Source organism: Clinocottus analis, unplaced genomic scaffold (genome assembly GCF_023055335.1).
Source record: "Clinocottus analis isolate CAN_PGR_092001 unplaced genomic scaffold, fCliAna1.0.p SCAF_6, whole genome shotgun sequence".
In the NCBI taxonomy this organism is placed as follows: Eukaryota; Metazoa; Chordata; class Actinopteri; order Perciformes; family Cottidae; genus Clinocottus; species Clinocottus analis.
In genome coordinates, this window is record NW_027176218.1 from 1,853,798 (window position 1) to 1,872,500 (window position 18,703).

The 18,703-nt window shown below is 45.0% G+C and overlaps 1 protein-coding gene across 4 annotated transcripts in view; it reads left to right on the plus strand.

Annotated features, from left to right (window-relative positions):
- LOC137803804 (receptor-type tyrosine-protein phosphatase zeta-like) overlaps positions 1-18,703 on the plus strand; it is a 54,654-nt gene that overhangs the window by 22,027 nt on the left and 13,924 nt on the right. For 3 of the 4 annotated variants that reach the window (XM_068602548.1, XM_068602549.1, XM_068602550.1), the window contains exons 3-12: positions 1,898-2,077; positions 4,343-4,494; positions 5,225-5,320; positions 7,294-7,360; positions 7,462-7,619; positions 10,005-10,155; positions 11,347-11,531; positions 11,643-11,769; positions 14,283-14,323; positions 14,410-16,663. In XM_068602548.1, the coding sequence (XP_068458649.1) occupies positions 1,898-2,077; positions 4,343-4,494; positions 5,225-5,320; positions 7,294-7,360; positions 7,462-7,619; positions 10,005-10,155; positions 11,347-11,531; positions 11,643-11,769; positions 14,283-14,323; positions 14,410-16,663 (3,411 nt within the window). The remainder of the gene's footprint in view (positions 1-1,897; positions 2,078-4,342; positions 4,495-5,224; positions 5,321-7,293; positions 7,361-7,461; positions 7,620-10,004; positions 10,156-11,346; positions 11,532-11,642; positions 11,770-14,282; positions 14,324-14,409; positions 16,664-18,703) is intronic. The other variant, XM_068602551.1, reaches the window with a different exon arrangement.

An 18,703-nucleotide genomic window follows, 5' to 3' on the forward strand; every position in this document is an offset into this window, starting at 1 on the left:
ACGGCTGCAAACAGCTTGCACCAGGGTTGTTGAGTGTTGAAGAGTTCAAAGTTATTCAGGTTCAGAGATCCACCGAGGAAAATACATAAACCAACAATCAGTTACATGCAGCTCGAGGGCGATTATTGGTTTTGTCCGCTCTAATTATCAATGCCCAGATTCAACGACTGTCGTCATAACCTATAATTTAGTCAACCGTGCTTTTTTATTGTAATGTAAGTGGGGAAAAAACAAATGCCCGTACAGGCTTGGAGCCGGTTTCGATAAAGCAAATGATAATAATCACGCTGACGGGGCCGAAGCTGCACCTTCACGCAGCATTTCACCTGCCAGGTTGTTGAGAGGCAGAACGACGGGTTCCACTTTATCGTTTTCTTTTGGAGAAACGACAAATGTTGAACTTTGATTTGAATGTTGCGGGTTGACTTTGGCATTGAGAAAAGCAACATGTTGACGTGTTTTCACTGCCATCATGACCACCAGGGGGATACACCTCCGGTTGTATAGAAGTTAATGCTTCATGTGTTGAAGCTGCATTCTCTCTCCTGACCACCAGGGGGCGACTCCTCTGGTTGTATAGAAGTCTATGAAACGCTTTTGCTGTGGACGCAGCGTAAGAGACCGACTCTGAGCAGATGGGAACAAATCCACATGCAGCGCACGGCCGTCTGCTGCTGCAGGATATCTGAACGTCACATGCTGCTCGGATTAATTTGGCAGTAAAAGTGGAACTCAGAGCTCGAGGCTGTAGATCAGTTCGACAAGAAAACGAGCTGCTGGACACACACACACACACACACACACACACACACACGACGAGTGCATGCTCTCTGCGAGGGTCTGATAATTAGTTTTCCCGGCTGTAACACTTTACGCACTGTATTTATGCCGTCCGTCACGTCGGCGTGTTCTTTGGGTTTGAAGGCAAAGTGAAACCTGAAGCTGAACTTTGCTTTTGAGCTTTCGTCAGCTTGAACATTAAAAACATCTTGGACTTTGACCTCATGAGAACTGCACGAGAGAGAGAGAAACCCGTGAGAGCTGATCCTGGGAAGCCAGAGTGCAGCAGAGCATCTGGACGTTGTTAGCTCGTTAGCTCACCGCTAGCGCTCCCGGAACCGCACACCTGTAAGCGGTCCATGGTGCTGCGATTTCGGCCGCGTCCACACACATTCAGACGTCGTTTTCTAACAGATATTTTTCTTTATGTCTTCAAATAAAATTGGTCTGCCGCACAACTTTTGTTTGACAAAACATCTCCGTCCACATCTCCGCCAGCGAATGGTGATTAAGGCTACGTCAGCTAGTCAGCACTACGCTAGCGCTACGTCAAATACCGGAGAAGAAGACTCTGAGCATGCTCAGTGAGCCTGTTTTTCTTTTGGCTGGTGAAATAGTAAACGATGCCGAAGCAAAGTCTGAGGTGCTTTGTGTACGTTGCATCGTGGAGAGTATTGAGAGGAATGAATCGGCTTTCTTCACGCGAGTATGGCGTCGTTATCGGGTCTAAACACACATTTTTTGTAGGTTTCCTTCTTGCTCTTGAAAATAGAAAAAATCATTTCTCTTTACTCAACTTGACAACAACCTTAAAGCAAGGTCACAGGTCACGAAAGGTTAAAAAGAAACATTCATGACGATGTACAAAAAAAAACATATTTTGGCGGTAATTCGATTAGATTTAGTTAGTGTGAGAGATATTAAATTATACAGATGTGTTTTTGCATATTTGATCACAGTTCTTTCATTACAAGATGAGACTTTTTTTTCCAACATGTGAAAAAATCAGGTTTGATTTTTGCCTTTCACCAGAAGCAGCTGGACTTTATCTGAACACTGTGTGTGTGTGTGTGTGTGTGTGTGTGTGTGTGTGTGTGTGTGTGTGTCTGCCCTGCAGGAACGCTGAATCAGGACTTCTGGTTCTCAAAGTTTCCGTCCTGCAGCAACGCCAAGCAGTCCCCCATCAACATCGAGGAGAACCTGGCTCAGGTGAAGCTGCAGTACCAGAAGCTGACGTTCGAGGGCTGGGAGACGACGACGGGCGGCCGGACCACCATCAAGAACAACGGCAAGACGGGTGAGACGTCCAGGAGCATCGTCCCAAAATAATTCAATCAGGAAACCATCAAAAATTCTAAATTTTCTTTGATGTAATCTGAAGTAAAATCAGTTCAACAACTGTTTAAATTACAAGGAATACAAATTAAGTCTTCTTATTGATGTAATAATGTAATGTATAAGTATAATAATGGCAGACCAACAGTGCATCTTTCTTAGAAAGATTATGACCTAAAGCATAAAAATCTGCATCAATAAACACGATGCAGGAAAGCGTTGGCATGTTAAGAAGCATATTTAGTCCAAAAAACGTGTTTTTCCGTTAAAAAATGGAAATAATATCCCACTTTTTGCCAAGACAGCGTTTGATTCAGTCGACTATCAAACTGATCAGCTGTGTCTTTATATGAAATATCATCTCTTTATTGATTTAAAATACATTTTGTCATTATTAGTTTTAATTATGATAGAATTAGTTTTGGATAATAATGATCTTACAATTCATCTCTAATATCTATTTTATATTCATGTGAAAAACCTGTGGATTTATTTAAGTTCATCACCAAAGAACTACATTTCACTAGATGACCTGAACACATCACGATCAACCTGAATGTACTTTTTCTGATTTCTTTCCTCTTTTTTAAATCAACCTTTTAGTGTTTGAAGAGGAAATATATATTTAAAAAAGAAAATTATAAAAATTAATAAATAACGGGAAGTTTAAAACTGGTTTAAATGAAAATTAAATCATATTGCTGGAGAGCCAAGAACTATTAATTTAGTTAGAATACATTTCATGTGTACTGAAACGTATTTACACTGTAAAATAAGCACTTTTTAAGCTGATTCTTCTTATTCCTCTCGAAGGAGACGGTTTCTCCCAGTAGGGAACTGGGCCTCTCATCCAGTGGACCCATTATAAAGGATTTAGTTACCGGTTTCTCATTTGACAGAGAAAGGAAATCTATAAAAGCCTCTCCATCCTAAGTGGTGTGACACACAATAGCCGACAGTGTGCTTTCAAGGTAACTGCCTTTAAAAAAAGAAAAAGAAAATGGAGGCTTCTTAGCGACGGGAGGTAAGAAGCAGTCTGTTGTTGTGGCTTTTATCAATGGAGATGTTGGTGGACGGTCTTCTTAAACCCGTTTCTTTTGTGGGTTTTATATCAGCCCACAAACGGACACTTTAGTGTTTCAGATCTCAGCTTATTGAGTAAAAAAGGAGAGCGTGTAGCGATGGAGGGATCGGTTCGCGCCTCTTGATACGAGGTCAAACGCACGTTTCAACAGGAGGGAATCAGTTGAGTCAACATCGGCCTCCAGACGAGGTCGAAGGAAACACAATGAGCGAGACAAACACGCACGACAGAGACACACAACAAAGCCGGGGGGGCGGATCAAAGTGTTAAAAAAACACCAAAAGCAAAGCGAGGGCTGGAAGCAGCGCTGGACCAACCGGTTTGATTTTGAGAACAAAAGAATTATTGAAAAAAGAAGCCACGCACAAAACATTGTAGACGTAGATGTTAAACTCTTAAAATAACACAAGTGAGCAGGAGTGAGACTGTGAGATATTCACATTACGATGCAAATGTGAATATTATGGGCCAATCCTGAAGTCTTTTATTTTGGGTTTTTCCTTTAATTTTAAATTGTATTAATATTTTTTTTAATTTTTAATTTAATTTTATTATATATATTAAATATCCTTAATCTTTTTTTATTTCTTTATTTAATGTTTTTTTTATTGTTTTTTTTAAATTTATTCTTCAGTCTTTATTTATTCTTAATTCTTTTTATAATTCTTAATTGTTTAATTATGTTTGGTCTTCCCAGCCTTAGTGTCCAGATTATTGTCTTAGTTTTTTTGCTATGTTTATATATATTTACATTTGATAATTATTTTATTGTGCAGTAGCAGGAGTATTAATACATCATAGTATTACTACAGGAGATGAAAGACTCAGTGAAGCTCCGCCTCCAGACCTTCAAAGAGAGCTTCTGCCCTGGAGGAGACCTTTTGTCAGGTGGAACAAAGAGAAGAGCATCCCTCCTTGTCTGAGGCTCTATCGCCGGCGTTAGTGGAGCATTGTGGGTCTTTTGATCTGCTGCACGTTCACGATCCTTTTGCTTCAGTTGGAGGTCACCTGCCTCGCGGTGTCTTCAGAGCTTTGATGGCGCCGGACGCGTCTCGCTCCAGAAAGTTTTGTTCAGTAACGATGATTTAATAAAATGAGACGCAGCCAGCGTTTCATTTCCTCACGTCTCCGCTCTGTTTGCAGTGGCGGTCGATGTGGACGGAGACTTCTACGTGAGCGGCGGCGGCCTGAGGTCAAAGTTCAAGGTGGGACGCATCACCTTCCACTGGGGGCTCTGCAACGCGTCCTCAGAGGGCTCCGAGCACAGTCTGGATGGAGCCAAGTTCCCTCTGGAGGTGAGCCGGCTGCTCCATGCGACCATGCTGGAGCTCAGTTATTCTGGTTTTATTTATATGTATATATATATATATATATATATATATATATATATATATATATATATATATATAGATATATATAGATATATATATATATATATATATATATATATATATAGATATATATAGATATATATATATATAGATAGATATATATCTATATATATATATATTATATATACATGTTTTTATATATTATTATATATATCTATATATTATTATATATTTCTATATATAATTATATTTATTATAAATATAATTATATTTATAATATATAAATATATATTTAAAATAATACATTATAAATTATATTTATTATTAATATAATTATATTCATACTAAATACAAATAGTATTGTTATAGAATAGTATATATATATACATATGTGTATGTATATATATACATAATAATAATATTTCAATTTTTGATTGCACTTTTAAAAATTCTCAAAGACACTTAAATATATATAATATTATACTTATTTGTTTATATTCATATATATATATAAATATATATATATATATATATATATATATATATATATATAAATATATATATATATATATATATATAAATATATATATATATATATATATATATATATATATATATATATATATATATATATATATATATATATATACATATGGGCATGCTTTGTCATCATATTTTGTGTTCGGTCCCTCAGATGCAGATCTACTGTTACGATGAGCTTCTCTTCGACTCGCTGGATGAAACCATGAAGGCCGGAGGGAGAATCACAGCGCTGGCCGTGCTGCTCGAGGTGTTCTTTCACTTTACAGGCAGACGCTCGTTTACCCTGAAAACTGCTCAAAGCTGTTCAGTTGGCATTGAAATGCTAATAACTCGCTCAGATGAGGACATTTGAACCAGCGGAGGAAGAAGTTAGCGGTGGGAAGTAAAGCAGCTGACACACAGTGGAAGGTTCAGCTAATGTGGTTTATTAGCTCAGCGTCAGCTAAGAATGAGCAAAACTGTGAAACAGCTAATCGATAGCTACCCTGGGATGTACAAGGGTTGCTTTTACATCCAAGAGTTGCACAACAACAGGAAGTTGGCACCTCTTCACGCTACACAACACAACATGTGAACGTAGCAACGCTGCAATATTGTATACGTCTAGTAGCCATAACCCTTTAACCCTTAGCCTGTAGCCAATAGCCTTTAGCCATTAGCCTTTAGCCATTATCCATTACCATTTAGCCATTAGCCTTTAGCCATTACCCTTTAGCCATTAGCCATTACCCTTAAGCTATTACCCTTTAGCCATTAGCCATTAGCTTTACGTTACCTCAGCACTTACACTGAGGATGACTGTCCGCTCAAAAGCGACCAGCTTGTTGAGATTTTACCAGGAAGTAAAAAGCTCCTCAAGCTTTTTCTTAAACACTTTTGATTTTGCCCTGAAAGGTAAGAGGTAACTCCGCTGCGTGGGTTTTACAGCAGTTAGCTCCGGGCTAACGGTTTAGATGTTCTACTTCTGACGGGGCTCTCGTCTGAAAACCACCGTAAAACAAAAAAAACACCATTCTCTCATTTCAGTAAACTGTCTGATCTTTGCAGCTCATCCGAATATCTAAAAGTTGGCAGGTTTCAAACGCAGAATGACTTCACGGGTGACTCTTTGTGTTCAGTGTGGAAGAAGTCCGACTGCGTGTTTCCTGCGATACCTCAGTGTGTTTGATTCAACATCTTGGCTGAGGATCATTGCCGAGCTCCCGTCTGTTTGTGCGTTTGTGTGTGCTTTTTCTCCCGGTAGCCAGAGTTCACCCAGAGCGTCGTGCATTTTCGCGCAGACAAACTTCTCCCCGTGTTCTTGTTGCTTTGTGCCGTCGCGGCGCCCGCGGCCGGGTCGGCGTGTTGGGACGCGGCTCACAGGAGCGTCTGAAGTGAAGCTGCAGGCTCCGCTTGTGTGTTTTGGGCGGAGAGCAACGGCGGGAAAACAAAAAGCTCGTGAATCAGGTTTCTGTTTTGTTCTCTGCCAAACTCCAACCAGCCTCAGAACTGTTTGAACTCTCCAGAAGTCTTGTTGAAGGCCGTCTGGTGGCTTTATTGGAGAAGGTGAATGTTATATTACAGTCCATAAATGTATTTATGAATATATAAACGTTATATCATTTGCCAAAAACCTACTAAAAGAAGGAATTCTTCCATTTTTTAACCGAACAACACAGTTTTTTGGACTGAAACGTCTTCCTAACGGGCCAATGCTTTGTTTTATTGTGATTATTGTGAAAGGATATGGGCACCTTTTAGTACCTGAACGATCACAAAACGGCTGGAGCTTTTTCTTTTCACGTTTCCTGGTCCCTGAAGGCTTCCTGTTTCGCTCACGTTCCTAAAACCACGTCATAGAGCAAGTTCGGAAAGCAGACGAACATTTCAAGTCCTAGCATCCACAAAGTTTTGTAATTTTTCCATTTTTGAACCAAACGACACAGTTTTTGGACTGAAACTCATTCGCAACATGCCAATGCTTTGTGTTATTGTGACAGATTTTGACTCTTTAGGTCCTAATCTTTCCATAAAGGAGGCATGTTCGGTGAATCTTGCTCATAATCATGCTGGATGTTCATAGTTATGATCACAATATGTTATAAAAGTCATTTTATTTAAGTATTAGAACTCATTGGGGGTTCATACGAGAGGTACAGAAGGAAAAACGACCCTCTATGGGTCTCAAAAGGTTCATTAAAAGTCGACACGAGATCATCGCGTTGGTTTTTCTCTTCGCAGACGAGCGTGGACGACAACGCGAACTACGCCGCCATCATCGACGGCATGAACAGCGTGAGCAGATACGGTACGCCGGCCTTCTTCTTCTTCCGTCTCCTCTGTCTTTCCCTCTTCTTCTTCTTCTTCTGTGGTGCTTATTCGAGCTGTCCTGTCTTCCCGCCGTGGCAGGAAAGAGCGCCGCGGTCCCGCCCTTCGCCCCGCGGGGCCTCCTGCCCAACTCCACCGACAAATACTTCATCTACAACGGCTCCCTGACCACGCCGCCCTGCAGCGAGACCGTGGAGTGGATCGTCTTCAAGAGCACGGCGGCCATCTCCGACGATCAGGTGAGGGAGGCGGCGCCGGCGTGTTCTGAAGGAGGCAGTCGAAAAAAACTATGAAGTGGACCTAAACCGTCACAGAAGGGTTGTTTTGCTGTTGTTGTTGACTATTACAAAAGGTTTAATAGTCTGGGGTCAAACTGTGATGGTAGCTTTTAGCATCACGTGGTTTTCCATTGTTTCCCCTCCTGTGTTGGTTGGTATGGAGGCGGAGCTTGGAGTGGCTCTCGGGGAAATTGGTTTTAAAGTACCATGTTGAAAAAAATAAGCTTTTTTATGTGTACGTTTAACGCCTCAGTCAAAAATAAGCATTCTGGAAACATCTTTGCCAAAGATATTCTGGCAACAGCTGATTCTGCTGTTGCTATCTTTGCATATATATATATATATATATATATATATATATATATATATATATATATATATATATATATATATATATATAATACCAAGATCCGTTTGACCAAACTGAGCTTTAGTCGAGGTTATCCGCTTCAAACCTTTTGGTGGAAATGCAAAAGAATATTGCCTTTTTTCCTTTCTGCAATATTTCGACAGTTCGCTCGACATTTAAATGGAGCCTTTTTTTTTTGTTCAGCATGAAAAGACGAGTGACACATTTACAGAAAATGTCCGTAAACAACCTTTTAGAAAAGATGCGTTCACGGAGCTGAAAGGAGGAATTATCATACCAGAGCTCTGACAACACACAAAAGTGATGGGTGAGGCAACGAGACGGCAGCTGTGTGTGTGTGTGTGTGTGTTGTGTGTGCGTGTGTGTGTGTGTGCGTGTGTGTGTGTGTGTGTGTGTCTCAACTTAAATACCGTAAAGATCTTTTGTAAGCCAATATTTGTTTGATTTAATGACTGCTCCTGTACGGTTGTCAATCACTCGCTCGGCCTGGGGCAGTCTCTCTCACACACACGCACACGCACACACACACACACACACATATATATATATATAAATATAAATGCACAAACATGTGAAAGCATGCACACAAAAGGTTTTCGTGTGACGCCTCCTGAGGATCAGACGTCATCTTCCACCCGACTCTTTCCCTCATTGACTGTTGACACACAACTCTCATGGCAGAAAGTCACACACACACACACACATACACACACACACACGTTTTGAGGACCTTTGAGCTATGCAGACACCTAGCCAGCCTTTTATACCTCAAACGAATACGAGCGCTAACTTTCCAAGAACGTTCATAGCGGGTACGAAGCAAACCTTTTGCAAACTAAAGACATCAAGGGTCAAGTTTCCCCGCTCGAGACGTTCGCGCGTTCGCTTCGAGTTCAGATATTTAAACTTGAGCGTGAAAGTCTTGCAAGTCCGTCGGCGTTGAGATGCTCCTCCTGACACGAACCAGAGGTCGTCTTTGGCGTGAGCCATAACGCCGCGGCAGCGTTTAAAGCTGAGGTGGTGTTATTTTTAGCGCTACGATGTTAGCGACGCCGAGCGCCAGTTGAGCCAAACTCCATTCAGAAAACAAGCGTCTTAAAAGTCGTTTGCTTGTCGACGTAAAGGCAAACCTAAAAACGCATAAATGCAAACGTCTTACAAATTGGCATAACTATGTGGTTAATTCGGCATATTTTTTTCATCCTTTTATTGAGATTAAATCTCAGCTTTTTATTTTGTGTTGTAGTTCAAATGTTTAGGGGCTCTATGGCAGATAAAAACTGTTTAATCTACTTCTTCATTTAGTCATAACCAGTAACATATAGACTGATATGTACTGAAAAAAAAATATATTCATTATACCCTTTTATTATAACACCAACATTATTAAAATAGCCATAGTGGTTGCAGAGATACACATTTTTTAGTTTGGGGATGACATTTTCGAGTAGGGTGTTTTCAATTAAACTAAAATTGTCACACGTTTTTAAATGCTGTCAAATACCGGCTGATGAAACCAATAATTGGCGCAGCGAGAGAAGAAGAATGAGTCATCGTGGTCGGGCACCTGCAGGTCTTCAGAGGGTTCCCAGGCGTCTCTGGACGTGCCTCAGCCGGTCTACATTCCAGCTGCCAGAGTTTTTAATGCTTTTACAATCAGAGACGACGCTTCTGTCAGGCGGAGTCACCGGCGTTTCGTAACCAGAAGGGGGCGTGGCTCACCTGAGCAGGTACGCCGGAGACTCCGCCTGACAGCCGCTTCGATTTACACTTTGTTTTTAAACAGATTAACAGAGTTTAAATAGTATTCTCACGCAGGTTCATTTCAACCATTGGGACATTTTATAAAAGACACAAGTAATCAATCAATCAATCAAAGGACTTTAATTGATAATTGAAACAACAGAGGGGTGATGCATGTTCAACAGAGTCACGTGTTCCTCGGTCTGGTGTCATTGTTTGTCGTTGCGTTGCAGCTGGAGATGTTCTGCGAGGTGATGACGATGCAGCAGGCCGGCTACGTGATGCTGATGGACTACCTGCAGAACAACTACAGGGAGCAGCAGCAGCAGTTCATGGGCCAGGTGTTCTCCTCCTACACCGGCACCGAGGAGGTGCTCACACCGGGTGAGTCCTGCAGAGCGAAACATAGACTTCTATACAACCAGAGGCGTCGCCCCCTGGTGGTCAGGAGAGAGAATCCAGCTTTAACATGTGAAGCATAGACTTCTATACAACCAGAGGAGTCGCCCCCTGGTGGTCAGGAGAGAGAATCCAGCTTTGACACATGAAGCATAGACTTCTATACAACCAGAGGAGTCTCCCCCTGGTGGTCGGGCGAGAGAATGCAGCTTTAAAGCTGGTTTTGAACCTCAAGTGTGAAGAAATCTCTGGTTAATTGTAATGACATAAGGTTTAAATGGATCAGAGGCGATCCGGCATGATGGGAAAGAAAATGACATGCGGGACGAGAATAGAACTCCAGTGACCCAAATAAAACCTCAGTCAACTTTGATTTTCACGCTGGTTGTTATTCGATAATTAGTAATGAGGAGGTTATTGATCTGTTTTTTGGGGGTTGCTTGTTCTTTCATTAAAGACCAGAGGACTCAGATACTGTTTACAGGTCAGAAACTTCACTGTCAAATACGACCTTTCTACCTCGTACATAGCTACCTTTTAGGTATATAAAGAAGTTAAACTTAGCTCCACTTTTACTCGCTGCTACATTAAAGTGAACTCTTGAATCATAATCCAATTTTAAAGTACTATCATATTTGAAAATGGGCCTATGCATAACTCATCACAGTCTAAGTTGTTGATGGGAGACGCACAAACTTGGGAAAGAAATGTGGAAAATCTCTTTAATATTTGGGGTTTAATAATGTGTCCTCCTGTCTCACGCTGCCCTCTAGTGGTTGAATCGGGACAGTTTGGTTTCTCACCGGTTGTAAGTTTCATTTTGTGTGTCGGAGTAGTTTTGAACATCTCATATTGTGCCGCTGCTCCGGCGGCTCAGAGGTCAGAGGTCAGAGCTTTAGGTTCAGAGGAGGAAGTGTGTCAATCCTCCGTCTATTGTCATCCACCCCCCTTTTTAATCTGAGGTAATCCAGACCTCTGAGTGTCTGTCATCTGCATTATCTCTGCTCCTCTAATCTCAACTCTGACCCAGAATCCCTCTGGGCAGGAGGCTCCTAGAAACATGAACCACTTTAGCAACCTCAGAGGTGCGATCAGTTGTTAAAAAGTAGGCATAGGTACAAAATCCACGGCCAGCCACTGACATATACATATTTATTCTCTCCGGTTCTCCGTCAGTGTGCAGCTCGGAGCCGGAGAACCTTCAGGCGGTTCCCTACAACCTCAGCAGCCTGCTGGTGACGTGGGAGCGGCCTCGGGCGGTGTACGACGGCAGCATCGAGAAATACTCCGTCACCTACCGGCTGGCCGACGCGCAGAGCTCCGCCCCCTCCACGTACCTGACGGACGGAGACCAGGACGTGGTGAGAGGACCCGCCAGCGAAGCTCGCGTCTCGAAGGAGACCGACCGATAACTCTGACGGTATCGTGGAAAGTAACAGCAGTTTAAACCGCTTTCCTCGCCCCTCCACCAGGGGGCGATGCTCGACGACCTGCTCGCCAACACCAGCTACGCGGTCCAGGTGGTGGCGGTCTGCACCGGCGGTCTGTACGGACGTCTGAGCGACCCGCTGGCGGTCGCCATGCCTATCGACGACCCCGGTAAGAGCCCCTGAGGCCGAGCGTAGCATTCAGCGGAGAAACTGTACAGATATTTATTAGATTGTATTTATATTACGCTGCAATTATTTATTTCTTCTTTTTTCTTATATATATATAACAAAAATGACTTAATTATGAGGGAACAAATGCACTGGCTCAACTTTCAGGAGAAATCCTAAAATTGTCGTCTTCTAGTTTTACTTGATTAGTCGTGTGTTTCATCCATTACGTCATCGTCCTCCCTCTCGTACTCTGAACCCTGACTCTGATATTTTGGGTGGTTTTCTTCCTCTTTATCTCACTCTTCATCCTCCCTACCCTTCACTCTGGGGCATTTATTTTGGTGTGTTTTGTGAGGATTTACTCGCACACACATACACACCCACACACACACACACACACACACACACACACACACACATACACACACAAATATACACACTTTAAATGAAGAACAATGTGGGCCCCACGGGGGAAAAGGGCCCCATAATGTTGGTGCACTCTCTGTTGCCGGGCCCTGCAAAGTAGCAATAACGAGTGCAAACACATACACACACTGCTCTTTTTGACTCTTTTTTTCTGTGTTAAACTGCTTCACAAGTTTCTCTGTGTACTTCTCAATTGTGCTGTCTCTATATGTTTATATATCCTAAGATGAAGACGGTCCCCATCTTTGTTTTGTTTTACGTTGTGCGGTGTCCGTTCCTTCTGCCTCTCACAGGAAGACCAATGTGTGCACGTGTGCAGCAGCATTTTGTGTAACATGCATTGGAATCACAGTAACTTTGTATTTCAACTGAACTTCAATGGTGAATAAACTACTATGTCTTGTGACCAAGAAAAGAAAATACCCTGCATCCTATTTCAGTGTCAGCTGGCATGAATGGGAGATACTCTGCAACATCTAGACGCCATTGTTTGTACTGTGCTAAGCTAATGTTGCGTTGCCGTCTTGGCTGCAGCAAAAAATGGCACAACCGTTGCCATGAAGTCCACAAAAGCCCAACAAGATTGTAGGACGTAAGCTTAAGAAGGCTTTTGCTGTTTAAAGTGGTCATAAAGATATGTTAGCTTAATACTACGACAGCTAGCACGGCTAGCTTGAAATTAATGCTAGCGAGCAAATGTAATTATTATCCAATCGAAAAATAGACCTATAATATTGATGACTTCACATTTGTTTCTTTCAGCTTTAGAAAACTGTAAACAACTTTTTAATCATAATTCAAAAGTAAATTGCAACTAAGCTGTAGATTTATTAATGTAATAGAGGAAGTTGCTACTTTCATCATCAGTAATAAAATTGGGTTTTATCGTTTATGTGTCATTTCCGTTTTTATCTGTCAAATACACCTCGACCAGATCACTAAGACGTTTCACATCATTTTAGCCTTTTAAGTCCTTTCATGTCAAACTCCCTCACGCCCGCTGCATTAAACTGTAAAACCTCACCTCATGCTTCACAAACCAGTTTGATCTGGTCTCCATGATGTGTGACTCAGACAGGTAAGAGCCATGACCCGAACCACCTGACACGCTGACCACCTGACCCCTTAACCACCTGACATCCTGACTACCTGAACCCTCGACCACCTGACCACCTGACTACCTGACCACCTGAGCCCTGGACCACCTGACATCCTGACCACCTGAGCCCTGGACCACCTGACATCCTGACTACCTGAGCCCTGGACCACCTGACATCCTGACTACCTGAGCCCTGGAGCACCTGACATCCTGACTACCTGAGCCCTGGACCACCTGACATCCTGACTACCTGAGCCCTGGACCACCTGACATCCTGACTACCTGAGCCCTGGACCACCTGACGTGCTGACCACCTGACTACCTGATGCCCTGAACCCTTGACCACCTGACGCCCGACTACCTGAACCCTTGACTACCTGACCCTCTGACCTCTTGACCACCTGATGCCCTGATCTCCTAAACCCCTGAACCTCTGACCCCCAGACTACCTGACCCCTGACCCCTTGACCACCTGACGCTCTGACATGCCTGTGTGCTGTGTATCTCCGCTCGGTCATCATGTGTGGCATTTGCAATTCATTTCATTTTTTTTTGTTAGTTTGCTTTTCGTTGAAGTCGTTCTGTGTCTTTGTGTCTTTGGGAGGATTCAGTGCATGAAAGTCTGAATGTCTCCGACATGTTTGCATGCAGGTGCATCGTGTCATGAAGCCAGCATGAAGGGACGTGCACAACCCCCCCCTCTTCTCCACTTTCTCCCACTTTTACTTCACACATTTACATCATCAGGAGCACACTTGGCTTTCACGAGCGAGTCCCGGGGTTTTCCTTCCGGCTCTCCCGTGATGTTTCCACATTGTTTGACCCTTTTTGACCCCAAACATAAACACAAGTCCGGGAAATTTAAAGCTCAAAGTAGCAATAAGAGTTTGTGTTTGTGAGTTTCACATTTTCTAAGAATTATTTGAGTACTATTTGAAGGTTTTGAGTCACTAATAATGCAACCGCTGCCTTTTTCTTTCTTCTAGAAAATGCACTGGATCCGGATTTAGAGGAATTTGACAACGAGGTAAGAAAAGCTTTTATTTTTCTTCAAGCACTGCATCTGATTGTTGCGTTGTTCATAAACCTCTCGCTCTCTCTCCCCTCCAACAGAGCAACTATGGACCCGATCCGTCCTGGAACAAACCGATCCAACCCGAGGATTACGAGGACTCCAACCCTACGGACTCACCGAGGGCCACGACCTCCAGGCCGCCTCTTTTACCGCCGCCCGGCGTCACGACCACAACGGCAGAATCTGGTTTGAGGAAGACCTCCACCGATCCGGTTCCCTTTGTCAGATCCACCCAGTACGGTCACGTCCTAGGCCCCGCGGAAACAGGGCCCCGCAGTACCTCCACGCGTCCACCAGGCGTCCCCCTTGCAACAAAACACACCGGAGAAGCACCTTTTTACTCCTCCACGAGAAGAACCGGCTCCTCCACTCCTTCGCGCTCCGATGCGGAGGCGGTTCTCGGGGGTTTCGGACCGACGGCCGCCTCCGAGAGAACGAGCGGCGGCGTTCGGTCCACTTCTCCCACGCTAGGCGGCTCAAAGACAAAAGGTGGTAAAAGTTTCTCTTCCAGCGGCACAACGGCGACGACATCGTCGCCCTTCGTCCGGGCCGAGACCAACCGAGGCCTGGCGCGCCCCGCAGACGTGGACAGGATCCAAACTCCCGGCACCCGGCCCTCCTCTTCCTCCTCTTCCTCGTCCTCGGGTGGAGGTGCTTCACCGACGCCCACGAGTCCCGGCGCGCCTCGCTTTTCGTCCACCACCACCTCTGTCCAGTTGAGTGGCGTTCTCTTGCACACCACGCAGCCGATGTCCAACGGTGAGCGCCCCCCTGTTGTCCCCTCCTCCACCACCACCACCACCTCCTCTTCCTCCCCCTCCTCCTCCTCTTCCTCCTCCCCTCTGTGTGACACCGCGGACCCCTCCACCTGCCTGCATGACCCTCCCTCCTCGTCTTGGCCCGTGTTGTCCGCCTCTGCCCCGGACTCCCAGCATGCCGCTACCGCTCCGCTGCCTAGCAAAGACCCGGCTTCTCCCTCCACCCCCACGCCCCCTGACTCCTCCCCCCCTCCTCACCCCCTGACCGATTGGGGGACAGTCGCCCCCGGTGTCGGGTTCGACGATAGCGATAGCGATGGTGATGGTGACGGTGATGGTGATTTGTTGTCCGGGTCTTCCTCTTCTTCGTCGGCCTCCTCCTCGGGCGACCACTCTGTGTTTAGCGACACCCCTCCTCTCCAGGCGGCGCCGGATCCGTCCGGGTCCGAGTCCCCCTGGCCGCCGTCGCTCTCGGCGGTCTCTCTGTCTCTCGGCCCGACCCTCCAGCCTTCGGTTCTCCTCCCCAGTGACTTCGCCCTCACCCTCACCCTTTCCTCCTCCTCCGCGACCGCCGGCTCGTCCTCCCGCTCCCTCTCCGTCGGGTTCGAGGACGCCAGCTACGCCACGGGGAGCGCCATCGAGTCTTTTCTGCCCGAGGTGGTCAGCGGTGACGGGTTTCCCTTCGCCAGCGACGTGGACCCCGCGTGCGGCTGCTCCCTCCAGCCGTCGGCGTCCTCGTCGCCCTGGCCGCACGCCTCCCCCCACGCGCCCCTCCCGTCCTCCGCCTGGAACTCTGCTAGCTTAGAGCGCTTCTCTAGCGGGGGCTTCTCTTCGGCCTCTGGTGTGGGCGTAGGCGACCTCCCGCGCTCTTCCCTCTCTGTGGCGGGTTCTGACGCGGCGTCCGCGGACCGGCCGCTTAGCGCTCGTATCTCGCCCACGTCGTCCTCTTCACGCTCCCTCCTGCCCGTTTCTGTTGCAGCCACGCCGCCCGGCGTCGGGGATCCCCGGATGTCCGCATCCGACGGGAGCTCCACCACCTTCCGATCCTCCGCCTTCCCTTCCTCCCCCTTCACCCCTACACCGGAAGGACGGGCGTTAGACGCCAGCGGCGGCGCCTCGGGCTCGGCCCTGGCCCCCGACCCCCTGGAGGGCGTAGATCAGGAGTGGGACAGGGTTCAAACCTCGGCCTCTGGAGAGAGCGCGTTCCCTTATTCGACCCGAGCCACGAGCGCCGCTCCCCCGCCCGCCTCCGCCTCCGAGTCCGGCCGGGCCCCCGACGACTCGGACGAGCGCTCCTCGGCGTTCTATTTCGATAGCGACGGCGGGAGCGGCAGCGCCGTCGCCTCGGAGGCGGGAGGCGCGGCGACGCCGACCGCTCCCGCTGCGGCGGCGACGGCGGCGGCTCCGCCCTGGTCGCTGGGCGGGGAGGAGGAGAGCGGCTCGGGCGAGAGCCCGTACGACAACGAGACGTCCTCCGACTTCAGTATCTCCGAGCGCACAGAAAGAGAGTCGGAGGAGGAGGAGCCAGTCGCAGGTAAAACCGCCGCCGTAGTGGGCAACAACAAAACATGGCGAGCGATGAGATGACTAATCCACCATCTAGCAACAAAACTGCATTTCACTTTTTTATTTATATTTTTCATGCATGCACGGTAAAAACGGATCCAACCACTCGGATGAACGCACCATCACTATCCTCTTCGTCATCATCGTCATCATCATTTGAGACCCATTTATCCTTTTTAGTACCAGTTCGTCTGTTCAGGGGTGTGAAGGAGTGTTTCCCAGCATGCATTGGGCTGAGAGGTCTGCCAGGGGCGTTGTGCTCAGTGCTTTATTATTACACGCCAATTAATAATCCACACGGTTAAAACAAATATGTTTTGAGTGATAGTATCTACAACTAATTGACAATTTTCTGTTAATAGTTTGCATTATTTTCTTCTCACTTATTTTTTTTGTGTTTTGTGATTTTGTTTATTTCTTCTTTTTTTTATTGATATTTTTCAAAGAGCAGAGGTTGAATTGTTTACATCCTGATGAAAACTTTTAAGTTAGTAGATTTGTTCATTAGTGGAAAATAACGTCACCAAACTCGATCAGGAAGTGGCGACGGCTCAGTTTCTTTTTAAAACCTTTTAAAACGAATACGTTCATTTCTTAACAATCCATTCACTGGTATTGATCCCTCTTAAATGTTTTTGTGATCTTGGTGATAAATATTGATCTCCTGTCGGGTGAAAATGTCCGCCACCGTGCAGCTGACACATGTTCCTTTTGGCAACTCAACCCGTGTGTTTCCCGTCATGGCCGCCAGAGGGCAGCAGAGCGCCGCGAAGCTTCGCAACGTTTCAACGGAGCAGCTCATTCCTTCAGCTTCAAACAAGTTTAAAGGTTTAAAGTGTCCAACAATCTGAACAGCAATGGGATCTAAATACCCGCTGACGCCTCGACAACAACACACAACGTTTACAGGACGACACACAACGACCAAAAACATCATTTTTCATGCGCTGGTCAACACGTCTTCTATCAGACAAAAGGAAAGAAAACATCCAAAAATACACACGTCGACATTTCATTTAATAGATTTCTCATGAATTCACCTAAAGTCACCATTACATAATGACTCATTTGCATATTTAAACATCACTTGTCATATAACTTCACTCTTTCATTCCTACATGTATTCTGGATGTTTGTTCACAACGTGTTCATGAGCTCATTTATACACATTTAGTAATATAAACATGGAGGGGATAGATTTGTTGACAGCATTTTAAGAGATATCTTAAAACCCTTTACCTCTAATATGTGTAAGAATTTAGAGCCTGACTTTATTCAACGTTCAGAAACTCTGGAAACTGAAAGTCCTTCAACAGTGATTGTGATTTTCTTTGCATATTTCAATTCTTTAGATCTTAATCCTTCCAAAAAGGTGTGTTATTATCATGTGGGATGTTGGTAAGGGTCTTAACTATCCAGGTTGAACAAGTCTGCGACTGCTCCGAAAGACACTTTTGGGAAATCTTGCTTCGGTCACGCTGGATGTTCATAGCTGTGATCAAAAATATGTTATAAAAGCTATAAAACAGAACTCATTTGGGGTTCGTACGACGACTTGGGGGTTGTGGTAAGAGGGGGAAAAGAGGTACAACCTCCCCGTGGGGCATCAAAAAGCTGTCTGTGTGACATTGCGTGGTCACTTTAACCTTTTGAAAATCCTCCCGCGCCATTTTTAAGTCCCAGCATGCCCCATTCAGACAACCGTTTGGCATAAAATACGTAATATTTTTTCATTTTTTAACCGAACGACACAGTTTTTTGACTGAAACTTCTTCCTAACAGACCAAGACTTTGTTTTATTGTGATTTTTGTTGCAGATTCTGATTCTTTAGGTCCTAATCTTTCCAAAAAGGTGTCTTATTGACGCTCCAGGAGGCGTTTTTGGGGAATCATGCTGCATGTTCATAGTTATGATCAAAATATCTTTTTAAAGTGTTTTTTTTTTTTTGCAGCTATACATTTTTTCCCCAAGACTTTGCTGAACAAATACATAAAATAAACACAAGCA